The following is a 19,517-nucleotide window of genomic DNA, read 5'->3' as shown; positions in this document are numbered from 1 at the left end:
TGAAGTAATTTCATATACATCATTTCACTTGGTCCTCACAAAAACCCCGTCAAGAAAGCAGTGTGCACATTATTACTCCAAATCTGAAATAATAAATAATAATTAGTTAATGGAAATAGTGTATCCAGACTCTGGAAATGATGGTCATTTTATGGACTGGTGAAGCCACCCCTGGAGTACTGATCACAGTTCCAGACATCATGCTTGGCTGAAGCTATCAGCTTCAATACAGCTGTATGAACAAACTGGGTCCAGAGACAGAGGGAGGTATGAACACAAGGTCCATGCGACATGTGTTCTTCATGTGTGAGGAAACACAGAGAAATGGCTCACAAAAAACGCAGCTACCAGGCAGGAGCAGAGGTAAGACGTGAAACTACCCTCTTCCAACAAAGAGCTACTACATGTGCCAGGCCAGGCCTTGGGGAGAGGAAACGGTAACAGAGCAGGCCCTGCCTCTGAAGAGCTTCCAACCTTAGAGGAGAAAGACAGCCGCATATGTATACACCGTACATACTCTTTTCAAATTACAACATGAAAAGCGCCCTGCAAAAGAAGAAAGGATCCAGGGTTCCTTCCACCTGTATCCATGGCCACAAACCCGTAAGCCAGCTCCCTGCTCCCTCTCCTCTCAGATTTTTTTTTCTGATGCTGGCTTATCCCTGTGGTCTAAGCAAAGGTTATTCATCTTGAGAAAAGGCAACCACAAGGTTCTTCTAATCTATGCACCCACCAGACTCCCTTGCTTGGCTGTAAGTGTTGGTGCCAAGAGTGATTTCATAATTAGGGGTGCTCACTGGGGCACATATAGAACCAGGCAAGCAGACTAGTAAATTACTGTTTTTAGTTCTTAAGAAAAAACAGAGCAAAACCTGTTGGCCTTAATCTAGGTTTTCAGTTAATATGTTGTCAAAACTCAGAGTAGTGGGATAAAGCTGCACATTTTTGCCAACCTTGTTGTTTTCACTCTGCTACTTGCTGACAGTACCCCTCTCTACATGATTTTGCAGGGGGCCTAAGTAATCAAACCAAAACAGCATCAGCACCACCCAAAGACAAGTCTATTCTGGGCAGATGGGCCACGCTTTCAGTTGCCACCCCACCCAGGAAGGGAGAGAAGCACCAGGTGAGCCTGCCCAGAACACTGATGGTGACATTGCTGGTATGCGACCCCAGGCCAGGTGCTTAAACTACTCACGGCTATGGAGGCTGAATGACTTGACACCCTCCCTGCCACCATCCACCCTCCTTCCCTGGGGCACCCTGCTCTGCTTCTCTCAGCTGGGCTCCAGGTGGGCTGATAAAAGGGCATGAGGAACAAGCAGTGCTTATGACACAAGAACAAAGGGGTTTTTATAGTCGTCTTTGCCTCGAAAGCTCTCAACTTTGCATGACAAAAAAGTAATACAAGTATGAAACCCCCCAATCCCTCCCTCAAACTGCCCCAGTTACAGTGAGCAGGGAACTACCATTTTCTTGAGCATCCAAAATGCTGAATTCTCACACCTGCCCTGTGAAAAAGGTAGGCAGGTAGGTTATGTGATCTCTTCAAGGTTTGCAGAACCCACATCTGACTCCAGAGCCCACACAGTCATGTGGGAAAGTCCTATTCAAATTCAACTAACATTTGCTAAGAACCAATGTCCGATATGCCAGATATCAAGCTAAATGCCATTACGCGCAGGCCTTCACATTTAATCCACCCAACCTATAGCTAAGCTCTGGGGCGTTACTCTTTTTTTTTGGAATATAGTTGACAATGTTGTGTTAGTTTCAGGTTACAGCAAAGTGGTTCAGTTGCTCATACGCATCTACCCATTCTTTTCCAGGTTCTTTTCCTGTGCAGGTTACTGCAGAATATTGAGTAGAGCTTCCTGTGCTGTGCAGTAGGTCCTGATTGATGTTACTCCTATTTTGATGCATGGATTCAAAGGCTTTGCTAGATGGAGACTTTGGCATTTGCTGACATCCTGAGTCTGGGATCTTTTCCAGTTTCTCTGAATTTTCATGAGAACTGAGGTAAAGACAGTATCAAATACAATTTAGAAAACCCAAGTAACAATAAAACATTCCCTCTTAAGAATGGTAAGAAGATGAGGTATTAGACAAATAAGGACGTCTACAAGTCTAACGTTTACCCTAACGATCACACAGTCTTTTTCCCCCCATTTGTAGCTATGCACCATGAAGCCTTTCCAAAATTTTTACTGGTCTTTCTTATGATCTTAAAAATAGTAAGTTGAACAAAAAAGATATATATTTTTTAATTTGAAAAACTTAAAAACTTGCTATCTTGGAATATAGTTGATTAACAATGTTGTGATAGTTTCAGGTGTATAGTAAATTCAGGTGTATAGTGATTCAGTTATACATATACATGTATCTATTCATTCATCAATTTAAAAAGGTACTTTCCTGATAACTGTGGGCCATCAGTAGGAACAAGTCTTACTGACTGTGACATAGTGGAGCAACTACCGGCCTTCCAGGGGTGTGTTTCTGAGTCTGAAGTCTGCACTCAAGCTTTTGTATGTCCTCTCTCACTGTCGGGCTGTTACCTGTGGCCAAGTCAGTGTTTTTGCCTGCAAGGGCTGCTCCTTTTTTTGACGTCTGTGTCTTATTTGTTGTGTTCTTATAAAGTAGCTGTCTTGAGAACTGTGTGCAAAGCAAGAATAAATAGGATTTGAGAGATGGACCAGCAGATATCCTGGGTACAATATGCATAATTATATGAATTTTGTACGTTAGTTTTGGCTGCTCAGAACTGATTTTTTTTTATTATTTCCAGGATCTTAGCAATGCTCCAAATTTTTAAGATAGCTGAGCTTTAAATAGCTCAAGCATTGAATGACTGTATTAAAATATATACAAACACACATGCATTTTAAATTATAATAATAATTTATTCTCCCTGGACAACTAAAAATATAAACCACATTAAAAACTAAAAATCAGTCAAAAACCTATTGGCCATCAAATAACCACTATTTGGATATTTTCCTTATAGACTTTGATTTTATATGTGTGTTTAATTTAAAAAAGACACAAAACCAATCAAACAAAAAACAAAATGAAAGTTGTGTTTGCAGTATATATACATATAGATATAAAAATATATATATACATACACACAATTCTGTATCCTGTTGTTGGAAGTTATTAAAACCTCTTGGTAAACAATTCTAAGTGGCTACTCCATTAAATGAAATTATCAAAAGTTACTGAACCATTTCCTTATGTTTGTGGATTTAAGATATTTCTAAAATTTTATATTAAACTTGTATTTCTGTATAAAAACACAATGCATAGGTTTTAAGAAAATAATTTTTAAAATTTTCATATTTAATAGGTTTCTAGAAGTAATCTTCATTACATGTTTCGGTATTAACTAAATTCTTACCATAAAGAAAGGAACATTTTACCTCTACTGTGGCCTAAAAAGAGAAAGGTAGCAATTAAAAAGGCAAATGCCCCAAAGCTTTCAAGATTCTTTTTGTCTGATTAGAGTCTGGCTTCATAATTATTTTATAAAGATGGAAAAAGAAGTCGAAATCCTTAGATTTACTAGTTATTAAGACGAATTTTTAAAGGCAATTGACAATTTGCTTATCAAATGAAATTATTACATTATTTAAATTGTGATGAATAACTTATAATTTCTACTCCTGGAAACAACTAAAGTAAACCTGAGTGTTCTGGGGAGGAGCAGGTGCAGCAGAAAATGTGGCATTTCTTAACCCACCACTCCAGCCACAGGTCCCTTGTTCTAAGGCACTAGATTTGGGGACATAAAGCCTGAGGTCTAGCAATTGGACAGAGTCCCCGAAGTTCACTGCACAGTCTCCTTATCACCTGTTTGCTTTGAATGGATGTCTCCTGCTTGGCTTAGGTCCGAACTGGAAACATGACTTTTGCGGTTTAACGCTATAATTAAAAGGAATGTATTTAAAAACAACACCCCAAAGATACTGTAATTACAAACTTTCTAGGCCACGGTTTAGTGAAACAGGACATAGATTGAATAACTGAATCATATCAGGGACTGTTAAATAATAATATTCTTTTCTGCTACAAGCACACAAGGATATCTTAGGATTCCTGACAACAGCATGTGAGGGAGAAGCCAAGTGGTTCAGAGTTTAGAGGTCACGGAGGACAGTCTGGTTTAAATTTGGCTTCTTTGGATCAAGTCTTCTCTGATGTCTCTAAATTAAGGTCATTAATTTCTTTTTCATTCTGTCTTTATTGCAATTATTTTTGTTACCTCTTCAGCTATATTCAGAGCTATTTGGAGATAGTAGTGGTGATGAGAAGGGATGCTCAAACGTCTGGATCAGCAACCATGATTGATCCTGTTTATTTGGAACTATAAATTAAGGCTGAATTCACCACTTATTAGTTATACGACTATAGGCAGTCATCTTCTCTCTGCTCTAGTTTTCTTCTTTTTAAAAGATGATTGGACTGCGGTAAGGATTAAATAACACACTTCAAACCCTTGGCAGAAGGTCTGCCATATATACCGATGGCGGTAGTAGCTGTAATTGTGGTTTCAGTCATTATTATTTGCTTCCCTAGGCTTTGGATTCCCAAAGTATTAGCCTCGTTTTACAGAAGAGGTTAAAAAAAAAAACTTAGTTGCCCAGTCGTGTCTGACTCTTTGCGACCCCATGGATGGTAGCCCAGCTCCTTTGTCCATGGAATTCTCCAGGCAAGACTACTGGAGTGGGTAGCCATTCTCTTCTCCAAGAATCTTCCCAACCCAGGGATCAAACCCAGGTCTCCTGCATTGCAGGTGGATTCTTTGCCGTCTGAGGCCCACAGAAGAGGTAACTGAGACTCAAAGACATAAACATCTTAGACAGAAACAGGGTAACAAGGAGCAGAGGAAAGACCAGAACCTAGATCTCCTTTCTTCCACTGTTTCCTTCTATACAAAATACTGTTTAAAGTAGGAACAAACTCAGAACTCCTCCCACACACCCACGTCTCCACTCCTGGACATCAGGGAGAGCTGTCTGCATGAAGATAAGGAGTCAAGGCAAGTATAAAAGAGTGGGGGAGAAAGTACTAAATCAGAAGGTTTATTCTGCTCAGGATGAAACTTCATTCCAGCTTTTTCCTGAGTACATAGGGTGGGGAAGGCTTTGAATCTAGTGGAAATGCTCAACTGCCTCTATTTACACAATCTACCAAATGCTGTGGGACTACAGGAGCTCCCCAGAATCCTTTGAGCCACATTCTCATTGTCTCCCAACCTCTGATGTGTCATTTTTCTGTAAGAATACAGGTTCAGGGGAAGGGAATTTTTTATGAGGGAGAATTTCTCTGCTTCCCTACGCTAAATGAGGAGGACCCTGTTTAGCACTCCTATAACCATTATACACATACCTTGCCATGAAACTAATCCGGGAGACCGCAGAACCAGCTCACGGACTCCACTACCCTTGCCCCAGCACTCTTGCTCCCTCTTCCTTTTCTACGGGTTTTACTGCCTGAAGCTATAGCCTCTTTTTACAGAAAAGGGACAGAGAGAGGAAAAGAGGTACGGAAGCATTGGTCCAAAATGTGTTCTCATTTCCACATCTCCCGTATATAATACTCCAGACCCTCATGCGTAGCTCTGCCATTATATGAAATATGTGAGCCTGGTGAAGCACTGAACCTATGTTTCATCTCCTGTAAAGTGGGTATATCCATCTAACGGTTGTTGCAGTTAGGATTAAATGGGATCTACAAGTAAAATTCTTAGTACAATGAGTAGGTACTCCATAAGTTATTAATAATAAAACAATAGCCAACTGATATTTTCTATGAAGTATCTATTAACAGCTTTATACATGGTCTCATTTAATCCTCACATCTCTATGATGTATTAAGAAAATGATCCTCATTTTGCAGATGAAGAAACTGAGGCACAGAGGTTAGGTAACCTGCCCAAGATCACAAAGAAACTAATTGTGGCTTTCTTGTTCTTGGCCACGCTGGGTCTTTGCTGCATTCTGTGCGAGCTTTCTCTAGCTGCGGGGAGTGGGGGCTGCTCTTCGTTTCGGTCCGTGGGCTTCTCACTGCAGGGGCTTCTCTTGTTGTGCGGCACAGGCTCCAGGGCACATGGGCCCTGGAGTGCGTGGGCTCAGTAGCTGTGCATGGGCTTAGCTGCTCCGCGGCATGTGGGATCTTCCCAGACCCTTGTCCCCTGCGTTGGCAGGTGGATTTCTATCCACCGAAGTCTTACCTGTGTTTTAACAGAGGTGTCTGACTAAATAAATGCTAATTTTCTTCTCTTTCCCAATCCATAGGACTTACCACCAAAACACTCTCCACTTCTATATGAGGGAGCATTGAGACTCAGAATAATGTTTTTAGGTCAAATGGTTTGATAACTTTTCCTTCTCTTCTTGCCTACATTAAGTTTGTGGGGCATTTTTACTTCCTAAGACTTGTTACGCTGTCATAAGAATTGTAATGCATTCTAAGTATCTATTATGAATACACATTCTACCACGAACTGTTATAAATGTGGAGACTCAGTGAAAAATGAAATAAAGAAAAGAATGTAAAGATTTTCCACCTCAAGAGCATTCTTGAAGCTGGGGTGAATTTTTAGCTCTCTGAAAACTTTTTTTTCTCTGTTCTCTCTGATTCGCTTGTGCTTGTTTTATCTGTCTACAACCAGATCTCACACTGTAAAGTATTAGGAAGGAGTACAATTCACAGATTCAAATATGTGTCTTTCCCTCATACAAAATGTTTCCTCTGAGGAACATTACTAGATCACAGCTGGTCAATATGCTAAATCTTGATTGTCTGGAACCTGGCCAAAATCTACAGCTACAACTCGGTGGAATAAGAATACTTAAAAAGAAGGAAAAAACCCCACACTTTTTAAATAACATTTGATCTTCTTCTTTCTCCCCCTTGTAGCAAGCTATGACCTCATGGCAGTGAGACCTCTACATGGAGGTGTTTAAGTTGGTTTACAGCCATTAGAAATGTTTGAAGCTCTAGGTACTCCTCTGTGCCAACAGCATGTCAACTGTGCTAAAGAGCAATAATAGTTTCTCACCTTCTTAAAGATTACTGCTTAAATAATGCAGAGCAACGACAGGGCTGCACAGAGTGCCAAAAGCAGGTTGCCAAGGCGAAGCTAAGGTGGAATTACGTCTTTTGGCAGCTGAGAAATTATGACATAAAGTTAGTTTAAAAAAAAAAAAACCTCCATAAATTAGGCTACTAACCTTTTTCAAAATCCAGCAAAGGCTGGGATTTATCTTTCTTCTTTTTCTATCTCAGATCAAGTAGAAGCCCAGAGCCTCCTTTTGGAAAAGCCAAATTGAACAGCTAGATCTTATCTCCCAGGAGGTCACTGGAGGTTAATAGTTTTAAGCATGTAAACTCTTGGCCACAGGCAAGCAATCTGAAGGCCTCTCACCATTACAGATAAGTGAAAGTGCTTAATCTTTTCCCTGGATGTTAACAAAAACAAGAAACAAAATAAAAATAGAAACAACCTTGGGCCAGAGCACAGGCTAAAATCTGCGCCAATGGTCACTTTTCCCCTCGGCTCAGCTTAGAAGACTTCCTGCCAGAGTCTGACTAAATAAAACAGAGTTTTGAAAAGGAATAACTGAACAAGGGAGTCTTTAGATTTTATTTAAATGGAGTTCTGATGGAGAGGTGAATTTGTGAAAGAGAAAGTTCCACCAGCAAAGGATAAAACTAAGCAAGCTGAAAAAACCCATTTCCCAGGCTCTGTGATGTGAGCGGCTTTGTGGTCCTGGGCAACAGGGCCCAGCTTGGAAAATAGAGGTCCCAGCACAGGCTATGAACAGAGGCTGAAGGGGGTTGCCCACAGCCCGGAGGCCACCTGGAGGCCAGCTTGGTCTCAAGGCTGAGTTCCTTGGGGTCAGGGAATAAACAGTGATCTGCCATGGAGACAGACGGTCCCAGGAGCTGAGAGGTCAACCACTGCACTCATCAGCTTTCACTTCTAAGAAATCATCACACAAACAATGTACTGAAATCACAGGCAAGGCAACAAACATTATGAGACTGTAACATAGTCTGTAGAAACAGAGGTGCCAGCAAGGTTACCTGACGAACCCTCAGAGTGTCTAGACAGCACTTGAAATGTGGGAGAGGGATAAGGTGCTTGTGCTGAAATCTTAAAAAAAAATACGTTTGCCAGGGAAACCAGAGTAATAGCGATGTCACAGACCAGTCACAGGAAGAACCTGACCAACTAAAACCTTGGTCAGAATTTACAAAGTAGACTTGCAGAGACAGACGCTAAAGGAAGCATTAGACTCCGGAGACCAATGACAGAATCTGTGAAATTAAGTCTTTAGAAAGACACTGCAAAGCTGAACCACCATCTCATTTCTAATAAGCTCTGACACAAACTGAACCATGAAAAGAAACAACTTCAGTTGTTTGTTATTTAAAAAGAAAAGTGGATAGCTTTGCCACCATATCCAGAGATGCTGAAGGCCTTTGGAAGAAATGCCTGAATGACAGCCGTCACTGAATCACTGCTTAGAGACTGTGGGACTCCAGGGATAATGTCTTGGGAAGCTTCTCTCTTATAGCCCTCTGTATTACTATAAGAGGTGCAGTATAAACAGAACATAGCAACTCATTTACTCCTTCATTCAAATATATGTTGAGTGTCTACTATACACCAGGCACTGTGTACTAGACTTTGGGGATGCACAAGTGGTTGAAAAAAGCCCTGGCTCCTGCTTTTGTGGAGCTTATATCAGAGTGGGAGTGGACAGACATTAATGTAAAAGTTACAGACATAAAATGACCACCTCTGACACACGCTGTGCAGGAGCAATCATGGGTTGAGAGAGCTTATAACAGAACCGACCAGCCAAGGCCAAGGTCTGAAGGACTAGACTTCCTCACCAGGTGAAGGGTGGGTGGGTAGGTGAGAGCATCCAGGCAAAAGGAACAGGATATGTCAAGACCCTACATCAAGAAAGAGAACAATGTTTGAGGACCCAAACAGTCATCAAGTGAACAGCAGCCTGGTAGAAGATAAAGCTGAAGAGGAAAATGTGGTCTAGAGTAGACTATGCAGAAACCCAGCGGCCATGGTTAGAATTTTCTCTTCAAGTCATCAAAGTGTTTTAGGCGAGGGGTGTGTATGTCTGTCCTGTCTGTCTAGTGGGTAGGGAGAGAAAGAGAGACACTGATCGACTGATCTGTATTTTGACAGGTACACTCTGACTGAAGCTGGAGAACACACGGGAGAGGGTCTGGAGCGGATGCTGGAGGACTGACCACAGGCCGAGCAGCAGTGCAGGTGAGAGATGACGGAGGCTTGGGCCAGAGTGGAAATGTGTAGCTGCAGACTCCCAGGCACATTAGGAGAAATCAGCAGAGGTTGCGGAGGTTGGAGTTAAGAGGAAAGGGACAATCAAACCGCTTCCTGGCCAGTGTGCAAGACTGGATGGAGATTCCATCTGCTGAAAGCAGAGCCCTGGAAGACCGGGAGGCTTATGATGGTTCTGGTGGAAGACAGGGAAAAAAGGAAAAACCACACACACAACATGGGCACAGACAATGTGCTATGAAAATATCCAGGAGGCAATCTGAATAGAGGTCTGATATCAAAAAGGCGATCTGGGCTAAAGAGTTATACTTGTGCTTCAATTCAGTGTGGGTGATAATTAAAAAACGTAGTTGTAGATAAGATCAGATCACTGGGCAGGGGTGGTGAATAAAATCAGAGAAAAGAGGGCCAAGGACTGAGCCTTGAGGAGCTCCTGTTTCTTATGATGAGGCAGAAAAAGAGGAGCCTACGAGTGAGATAAGGAGCAGTCAGAAAGGAACGAAGAGAACTAGAGAAAGGTCATGATGACCGGATCCCTGTTCTGGAACCACAGATGCTCAACGATCTCTGTATAAAACATTTTATTCTTAACGCAGCTAGAAGAGAGGCTGCACAGAGTAATGGGTGAAGGAGAGGCCCTAAAACTGTTCTTCTGGGATCACATCTTAGCTCCTCTACTTGAAGGCTGTGTTACATTTAAATTATTTAAACCTCTCTGTGCTTCAGTTCCATCTGTAACATGAGAGAGGATAAATGGACCCTAGTTCACTTAATTGTTGTGAGGATTAAATGAGTTAACTAAATAATTCATTCAAAATGCTTTGGGAGGGTACCTGGTTTGCAATAACAGTCATCTGATATTTCTATCATGATGTTACCTCTTCTTACATATACAGTTATCCCTAGCAGAAGGATTATTGAACAAGCATCATATAAAATGACCTTTAACATCTCCAGAGTTGAAACGCAGCTTAAAACTCAAAAATCACATGAAGCAGTCAGCAGTCCTTTCTAATTCTGCAAAGCCCTGTCAGCCTTCCTGAAACCTAGTACAGTGTTTTAGATCTAGAAAGATATTTATCTGCTGATACATGCTAAAGGATTCCTCCTGAAAGACAAGACTTCCTGGAACAGGGCATCTCCTCTCCATTCATGTAGGCATAACCATCTTCCCAAAGCCCAGTTCAAGTCCTGCCTCATTTGTTAAAGCCTTCTTCAACCATATGCCAATTTAAAATGACCTCTCTGAACTCCATGATCAATACTTGTAATTATATCATCCAACTGATGCTTAACATGATCACTTGTATTTCAACACATATTTCAGTAGACAGTACTGAAATCCACATTCACTGCCTGGCAACCTGCTAGGCACTGGGAATAAAGGGGCTCATAAAATAAGGTTTCTATCATTAGAGTTTCCACTCGAGTCGAGAAGACAGAGAGTTCCAATCACCAGCACACCACAGTGCTCTGAACACAATACACATTTTGTAAGACGGAGGAGGGAGCCGGTAGTCACCTAGAGGACTCAGTGCAGGTGACTATCTTTGATTGGCCTTCGAAAGATAACGTAGAGTCCATCAGTCAGGCTGTGTGCGTATATTAAGGTGCAGAGGGATTAAGAAATGAAGGGAAGAATATTTAAGTCAGAATAAAATACAGTATGTGTGCAGTCCAACTGTGGAGCCGAGTCTTATAAAGAGTGTATGGAAGGGACCCGGCCTTCTATTTTTTGAAACCCACTCCTCCACTTCCCAATCTAAGGGAGTACAGAGCACTTAGTAGATACTAAGTGAATATATCTGTTTTATGAATAAGTGGATTTGATTAATTGTACCCAAAAGGAATAATCTGTTGTTGTTTTTGGGCAATGTGTTGAGAAACATTCAGTTAATGTGAAAGAAAGAAAAAGAAAAAGAGAACACTCTATGGTTACTTATGTAGAACAAAACTTTCTAAAGATACACTTATAGTAAGTCTAGTTGATGAAATATTATGCAGACATTAAAATGATGTAAAAATTTGGTAATGGCATTGGTAATATGCTTAAGACATGACAGACAAAAAAGCAGGACGTACAACTGCAAGGACTGTGCTTCAACACTGCAGCTACATGTTACTGAGTACCTGCACGGTGGCTAGCTGGGCTTGAGATGTGCTGTGAATGTATAATACACACTGGATTTAGATGGTTTAGAATAGAAATGGAGTGTAAAATATTAATAATTAAAAATACTGATCACACACCAGTCAGTATTTTAGAATTACAGGAAAACTACTATTAAAATTAGGTTGCCTATTCCTTTTTACCTTTTTGCAATGTGGCTGGCAGAAAATGTTTAAGTTTCTACATACGCAGCTCAGACTATATTTCAGGGCTGATACAGATGATATGATCTCCGCTGTATAAGTAACACACAGAAAACTAACTTAACAGTGGTTTCCCTCCCTGGATTCTAGGGCTATTGTTTTCCCCTCATCTGTGTAGTTTTACATTTTCCAAATTTTATTCATTGATAATCAAAAAGAACGATGAGAGAGAAGGCACAAATAAAAACAGAGAAAAAAAAAATCTCTATTTGGTTCAAAGACTTGGCTGCTGGAGGGTGAGAAAAGCAGTCCGGGGACACCCAAATGACTTTCTCACTGATGGAGAGTTAGCACACAAAGGATGTTGGCCAGCTGTTCTCCATCCTGACTGGAGACAGAGAAAAGCGGAAATGGGTGTTAACCGCAGAAGGGGGCCTGTAAGTTAAATATAGGGAAGAATTTCCTGAAGTGAGGGTGTTTAAATTCTGGAATGAGTTATAGAAGAAGCCTGGTCCCCCAAGGTCTTTTAAAATACTACAGATACCCATATGCCTTGTGTATTCCTGTCTAGAGGCAATGAGATAACCTGTCAAGGTTCCGTCTGAAATAGTTGTCTTAAGAGTAAGTAACTCCAATAAAACTTTCTTTTTCATTTATTTTTGACCAGCCTTCACTTTTCATATTAAGGATGCCAGCCAGTAAGGAGTACTTTGAAAGGCACGCCCCTCTGATATGGCTACATTAAGTAGTACTCTTGAGACTTCAAAGACAATGTCATTTGATCTAAATTTAAAAACCAGAGTCAGCTAGATGACATGGTTTTTAAGTCCCTTGGGTCACCTGCCAGAGACTAGTTCTGAATTCAGCATGAGCAAATGATGGAGGGAAGAAGAGTAGATAGATCTGCTTTTAAAAAATAAGGCTTAAAAAAACATTAATACAGGATAGGGTCTCATTTTCACAGGTGGATGGTTTGGCTTAAAAGCTGAACTATTATATCACTACCCTCTGGTTTTAAAGAAAGATGGGTTCCAAAATTTTCATTATTTTCAATTGACTGAAAAAGTCCATTTTCTTAAAATGTGTCAAAGTTCTTAATCATTTGTTCATTAAAAAAACTGTTCAACTTGATTCTATTTATAAAAAAGAACAGAGAATTAGATCAGAAACAGGTGAGCAGAAACACTATCTGATTTAACCAATGAAGAGATATGACCTTACGAAAATCCACCAGTTGCTTCTCCCAAAGTCACATCATTAAATGCTGGAAGGAATCAGAAGTATTCCAGCAAGCTGCAGAGTAGCCAAGGATATGTCTCCTCAGTATTCTAGCATCACTAAGGTCATGGAAATTGAGGCAGCCTCAATAAAAATGGCACGCCTGGCCCTAAAACATCAAGCAAGTCAGTGCAAGGCTGGGCACCACCGCTGTGGAACACGGTCCACTGAAGCCGGGGCTCAGGCTGTGAGTCCCACGTGACAGTGAGACCGAACAATGCAGGAGAATGTTTTTGTAAGTCTTGTTCTTCAAAATATTTAATTTGTCTTATCTACTCATTCAGATTATAAACTAAACAACTGTCAACTAAGCAAAAGCAGGGCAAATCTCACACTTTTGAATTTTCTTTCGTGTTTTGAACAGTGCTGTATGCAGAGGAGACCCTTAATGAATTGTTAAATGTATGAATAATACTTATAATATTTTGTATAGTCCTTTTTAGTTTATAAACCACTTGGACAGACATTATCTCATTTGTTCCATATAATGATGCTTGGGAAATAGGGCTGCTGCCATTAACTCCACTGAAAAAACTGAAACTCAAAAAATTTATGAAAATTAAATGACAGAGCTGAAGTTGGAGCCTACATTTTCTGATTCCCAAATCCAGTGCTCCTTCCACCGTATTGTGAAGCTTTATAGTCAGTAAAAATTGAGCTTAGAATAAAACATTTCATGTATAAAGCAGGACAGATGGTTCTGAAATCCTGCTTTTATCATGTCTTTTTCTGAAAGAAAGAAAATGAAATTTAGGGCAGGCAAACACGGTGGACAGACATGTTTTAAGCCAACTCATGTGCTCCCTTAGCTTTCTTGTTTCTTAACCAATGCAGCTGAAACATATCACCATTTTTGTTTCTTTTCGTCTTAAAGTTCTAAATTCTAACAACCTTTCATGACTCTTACCAGTTTCCTATCTCTCTGAGGTAAGTGGGGAAAAATAAGCAACAAAGAATGCCTTCCTATCTGATTCTGCAGTGTAGTTTTCTAGGGAGAAGACGGGGACAACAGAGGATGAGATGGCTGAATGGCATCACTGACTCGATGGACACGAGTCTGAGTGAACTCCGGGAGTTGGTGATGGACAGGGAGGCCTGGCGTGCTGCGATTCATGGGGTCGCAGAGTCGGACACGACTGAGCGACTGAACTGAACTGGATTTGACTTGGATGGGCTTCCCTGGGGAAGGTAATAATAGGTGTTAGAAGTTCAGTGGCAGAGAGAGGAGGGCTGGGGAAGTGCAGAGAAGGAAAAGAATGGCCACTAATAAGAGGCAGCCCGGCATGACAAAAGGAGCATGCAACTAGGAGTAAGACAACCGGCTTTGCTGGCTCCAGTTCCATCACTTGTTATCATGTGATCGCGGCAAGTCACTTCCTATTTCCAAGTATTCTGATATGCAAGACAGTGATCATCATCCTTGCCCTGCCTCCTTCACAGGGTTGTTATAAACTTAAATAAAAACATGGTAGATTCTGCAAAAAAGAAACTTTCATTTTATATAACTTCTAACTATAGCTGAGAGTTAACCTAAGAAAATAAGTAAAAAAAAATAGTAAGCAGGCAACTAGAGTTGTGGGGTACTTTCCTCTAAGTTCAGAGAAAGGTCGTATTAGGTACTTGGGGAAAAGTAGAAGGGAAATGGTGAATATTTTGTATAACTAATGTATAAAGAAGCATGAGCCATTATTAAAAAATGTGATCAAGAACCATGTTCTATACCTATTTGTAAGGAGATGACTGTAGATATTTTTTTATGACTGTAGATTTTAAAGGAAAAATAAAATACCTATAATAAAGGATGGATTTAATTTTTAAAAGAGACAACTATGATTTCATTTACCCATGATATAGTTATAATAATACTTACCATTTGTTACTATTATGTGCCAGGAAGTATGCTAAGTATTTATGTATTTAATCTTTATATCAACTTTATCAGGAAGGCACTATAATCTCCATTTTACAGATACTTTTAAGCAGAGAGTTTAAACTTGCCTGAAGTCACAGAGATAGTGAGTGGCAGAGCTACTTATTCAAACCCATCGTCTTCATATGCTCCTTAGAACTGGGCAACTGCTTCCCACTCTGGCCTGCCCTGCAATCTTCACATGCCCCAGGTCCACTAAATGCCGTCTCCTTAGTGAAGGCTTGTCCGGTCCTCACCTACACCCGACACTTTACACTGGGGAGCAAATGACATCCTCAAGAATGTTCCAGATAACTTCTCCACCTTTATTCACAACTTCATACTTTGTTGTCTGTCGCATCTTGTTCCAATTTCAGTGCCTGCTCATCGCTGCTCAGAAGCTGGTGGGTAAGGCTTGGTGGAGAGTGAACCTAAGGTACCAGGGCAGGACCTCCTATCTCTGCCTGCTGAGTGAGTGAATGACTGAGGTAGGATGTGAGCTGGATCTTGAAGTGAAAGCAACGTTTGGAGAGAGCAGAGGCAAAGCAGGCCATTCTAGGTGGTGGGAACTTGTCTGAGAAAAGAACTGAGGTCAGAAATGAGGGGGGCCTGTCTAGGGGTCAGTTCAGCCAGGGTGAGAGACAGTGGAGAGATGTAATTGAGGACTGTCCCCAAGGCCTGGATGCAGAAGCCCCCTCACATAGTCTATTCACAGCAGCAGAGCACAGACTCTCTCCCTCTCAGTGCTAAACATATCACCTCAGTGGCAGCCATCAACAGTGGCTCGCGTGTCAGGGAGGCGGTCAGGCTTCCCTGACCGTAACTCAGCACTGGCTGTGCATGAGCATGTCCAATGGAATCCTGGACCTCTTTCTAGTTAGTAGTAAAAAGAAGAGGAAAAATGGGATGTTTAAGTGGCATGGTGGTGGCTTTTAACCAAACCATTCAAGAGGACAACCTTTGAGCTGAAATTCTGCTTTTCTAATTTGTGTTGTTTGGCAGTCACAACCAGGTTAGTGATTCGAGGATGAGAAAACGGAAACTTCTTTTGGAAACGATCAGCATAAAGCGCTGGGAACTGTGCCCCAGGTAACTGCGTTTATGAGGAAAAGGGATAGTTTTATGATTAGTCAGGTAAGATGCTTTGATGTTAGATAACAATTCTGTTCTGTCACGTGACAGAAAAAAATCACACTGTCTTTAAGAAACAAAACAAGCTGTCACACAACTCTGAAGCTTACCATAAGGAGGAATTCAGTGACTGTACTGATCGTCAGTCAGTCTGAAATTCTTGACACCAAAAGAACACACAGCAATCTACTTCCACCGGGACCAGTCTGTGAGTGGTAACCGCTGCACAGAGGATGGAAGTGTTTTCTTTTACAAAAGATGTAAGAGGCTCCCTTAGGGGCCTGAGTTTTTTTGCCCTTTGCCCTAAGGAGCACAGGCTGGGGAGGTAATTCCTCAGTTCACGGCTGCTCTCGGAAATTCTCAGGTTTCCCCTGCGGCTGGAGTGTTTGTTCCGGCTTTGTTTACGTCTGGAACCTCCAGGCTGCCTTTCCACAGCAGTCTTTCCTGGGCCTGGGTTCGTAATGTGGCAGATATTTTGCACTACTTTGCATCTGTCTCAGCAGTCCGTTTTTCATTACGGCACCATAAAGCGGTGTCTACTATTCACTCAGTGTTAATGTGCTTGGCACAGCTGGCATAAAGGGGCACTATACAGATGTGGGAACTGGGGGCTTAATGGCTTTACCATGTCAGTGCCAGGGGACCTGGACTCCAGTCTTCCTGCCACAGGCTCGTGGAGCGGCCGTGCTTGGAAAGTCATTTAATTTACCTGAACCTCAGAAATGGAGAGTTGCTGGAAATGGCTATATTTAAGGAGGGAAAAGACAGTCAGGGTGCAGTGAGGAAACACTTGTATGTAAGCATTTTGGGTAAACTGTCTAAAGAGATTGCAGAAGAAAGGGATCTAATTTCTAAAGTTCCAGTAACTGGTTATGATTTTGTTTCTCACTTAAAATATTTACTTTCCCCCTGCCTAATTTTGCATTTTATGTTTTGTATTGTTTTCTTGAAAGGGTTCCCTAATTGTATCAGCTCAGTGTGCCACAAAACCTAGATCCCCTCTGTTTCTGAAATGAATTTGCACACTAGCCAAGTGGTCTATTCTTTGCCAGTAAAACTGCTGTGCCTTTTCTAAAGCTGTTCCTGCTATTTGGGGGTGTGGGTATGGATGGAGGTAGGAGAGAGAGAAGAGGGAGAGCACATACTTGACAGTGTGTGACTTGAGCCGGTATAAGGACCATATGTGAGAGCAAGGGGAGAGGCGGGGGAAGGAAAGAGCTTGGATTTTACTCTAGCCACTGGAGCTAGGGAGTGATTAAGATACAGCTAAAATTTAAAAAGATCATGCTGGCTACTGTGAAGAATGAACAGAGATGGGACATGAATGAAACCAGGGAGACAGACTGGACTAGTGTAGTGCTTGGGTAAGACCTGGTGGTGGCTGGGCCGGGGTGGTAGCAGCAGAGATGGTGGGAAGAACAGTTGGTGGGTAGAGATAACAGCATTTTTGCTGATGAACTAGACTGGATCAGGGAGGAGTGAAGAAAAGGAAGAATGCTCCTCTGGTTTGAGCAACTGGGCAGACAGTCTGTCATTTGTTGAGCTGAAGAAGGCGAGTGGAAGGACAGTTTTAAATGCTGAGGCTGAGGTGCCTGCGGTACTCCAAGGGTAGGTTTCAAGCAGCTCTCTGACTATAGAGCTCACAGGAGAGGCTGACACTGAAAACAATGCGAGGAGTCATAGCCCTTGTAGATAGCCTTCAAGAGTGGGGCATGAGACCACGAGAGAAGAAAGCAGAGAGAAAAGGAGAGGAGACCTTCAGGCAGAGCTGTGCAGTTCTCCATACTTACTGATCAAAAATAGGAGGACGAACAGGAAAAACAGGCAGAAAAGAGCAGCTGAGAGGAGGAAAACCAGCGGAAGATAGTGCTGGAAGCCAAGAAAGGAAGATGCATCAAGAAGGCAGGAATGGCCAGCAAGGCCAAAGTCACTAAATACAGACGAGGCTAAGGGTGAAAAAGTGGCCGCTAGGTTTGGCAACATTTGAGTTTTAGGCACCTACCTAGATAAGAGGAATTCCAGTACACTGAGAGAACTGGAAATCACACTGGAGTGATTTAAGGAGGAACTGGAAAAAATAGAACATAGACAAAAACCTCTTCTTTCCCCCTCAAAAAAGGAAAACCACTAGGTTTTCCAGACCTTCATGATAGATAATTCCTGTTGTACATAAACTCTTCCAGAGAATGGAAAAGGAGAGTAGAAAAGGAGGAGGAAAGAGCCTCAGTTTATTCTACTTGGCTGTTATCATCCTGTTACCAAAATCAGACAAAGAGTATTGTATACATAAGCTAGCTGCATCTCAGTTTACAAAAGTAGGTATTGCAAAAATATCAGCAAATCATGGAATCTAATTAAAATGATATAAAAGAACTTATTTACAAAACAGAAAGCCTCACAAATTTCAAAAACAAACTTATGGTTATCAAAGGGGAAATGTGGAAGAAAGGGATAAATTAGGGGCTTGGGATTAACATTCACATTACTATAAATAAAACATAACCAACAAGGACCCAGTGCATTGCACAAGGAACTCTATTCAATATCCTGTAATAATCTATATGGGAAAAGAATCTGAAAAAGAAGGAATATATGTATAACTGAATTACTATGCTGTACACCTGAAAGTAACACAGCATTGTAAATGAACTATTAGTCAGTGTGAGTCACTCAGTCGTGTCTGACTCTTTGCAACCCCATAGTCTGCAGCCAGCCAGGCTCCTCTGTCCATGGAATTCTCCAGGCGAGAATACTGGAGTGGGCTGCCAATCCCTTCTCCAGGAGATCTTCCCAACCCAGGGATCAAACCTGGGTCTCCTGCATTGTAGGTGATTCTTTACTACTGAGCCACCAAAGGAAGCCCAAATCAACTATACTTCAATAAAACAAAAAAGTGCATGCGTGTGTGTGTGTGTGTAATGGAATCCTATGCAGCCATAAAGAGAATGAAATAATGCCATCTGCAGCAACAAGGAGAGACCTAGAGATTACCATACTACGTGAAGTAAGTCAGAGAAGACAAATACCATACGAGATCACTGATACAGGAAATTGAAATATGACACAAATGAATTTATCTAAAAAACAGAAAGAGACTTACAGACATAGAGAACAAACTGTGGTTGCCAAGGAGGACAGGAGTGAGAGATGGATGGATTGGGAGTTTGGGATTAGCAGATGCAAACTATTATACATGTTGCTTTTCAGCTGCTCAGTCGTGTCCAACTCTTTGTGACCCCATGGACCACATACAGCACACCCTATCCTTCCGTACTCCCAGTGTTTGCTCAACTCATGTCCACTGTATGTATTATACGTAGAATGGATGAACAACAAGGTCCTACTATATAGCAAAGGGAACTACACTTAGTAGCCTGTAACAAACCATAATGGGATGGATATGAAAAAGAATATATATATGTATGTATGTATGACTGAATCACTTTCTTGTAAAGCAGAAATTAATACACGGTAAATCAACTATACTTCAATAAAGTAAACTTTAAAAATTAGCAAATGAAATCGAACAGTATACAAGAAATAATA

The 19,517-nt window shown here is 41.3% G+C and overlaps 1 protein-coding gene and 1 long non-coding RNA gene across 7 annotated transcripts in view; one reads left to right on the top strand and one right to left on the bottom strand.

Annotated features, from left to right (window-relative positions):
- LOC121816703 (uncharacterized) overlaps nt 1-14,733 on the top strand; it is a 42,359-nt gene extending 27,626 nt beyond the window's left edge. Inside the window, exons 2-3 of the long non-coding RNA XR_009596535.1 lie at nt 1,011-1,126; nt 1,830-14,733. This is a non-coding gene — a long non-coding RNA (uncharacterized LOC121816703). The remainder of the gene's footprint in view (nt 1-1,010; nt 1,127-1,829) is intronic.
- UVRAG (UV radiation resistance associated) overlaps nt 1-19,517 on the bottom strand; it is a 321,480-nt gene that overhangs the window by 4,276 nt on the left and 297,687 nt on the right. Inside the window, exon 15 of one of the 6 annotated variants that reach the window (XM_042233269.2) lies at nt 2,559-2,655. The exons of the other annotated variants lie outside the window; for them this stretch is intronic. Coding sequence (XP_042089203.1) covers nt 2,559-2,655 — 97 coding nt within the window. The remainder of the gene's footprint in view (nt 1-2,558; nt 2,656-19,517) is intronic. 6 annotated transcript variants of the gene reach the window in all.

The sequence above is a fragment of the Ovis aries genome, chromosome 15 (genome assembly GCF_016772045.2).
Source record: "Ovis aries strain OAR_USU_Benz2616 breed Rambouillet chromosome 15, ARS-UI_Ramb_v3.0, whole genome shotgun sequence".
NCBI lineage: Eukaryota > Metazoa > Chordata > Mammalia > Artiodactyla > Bovidae > Ovis > Ovis aries.
This window is presented reverse-complemented; position numbering and strand designations above follow the sequence as displayed.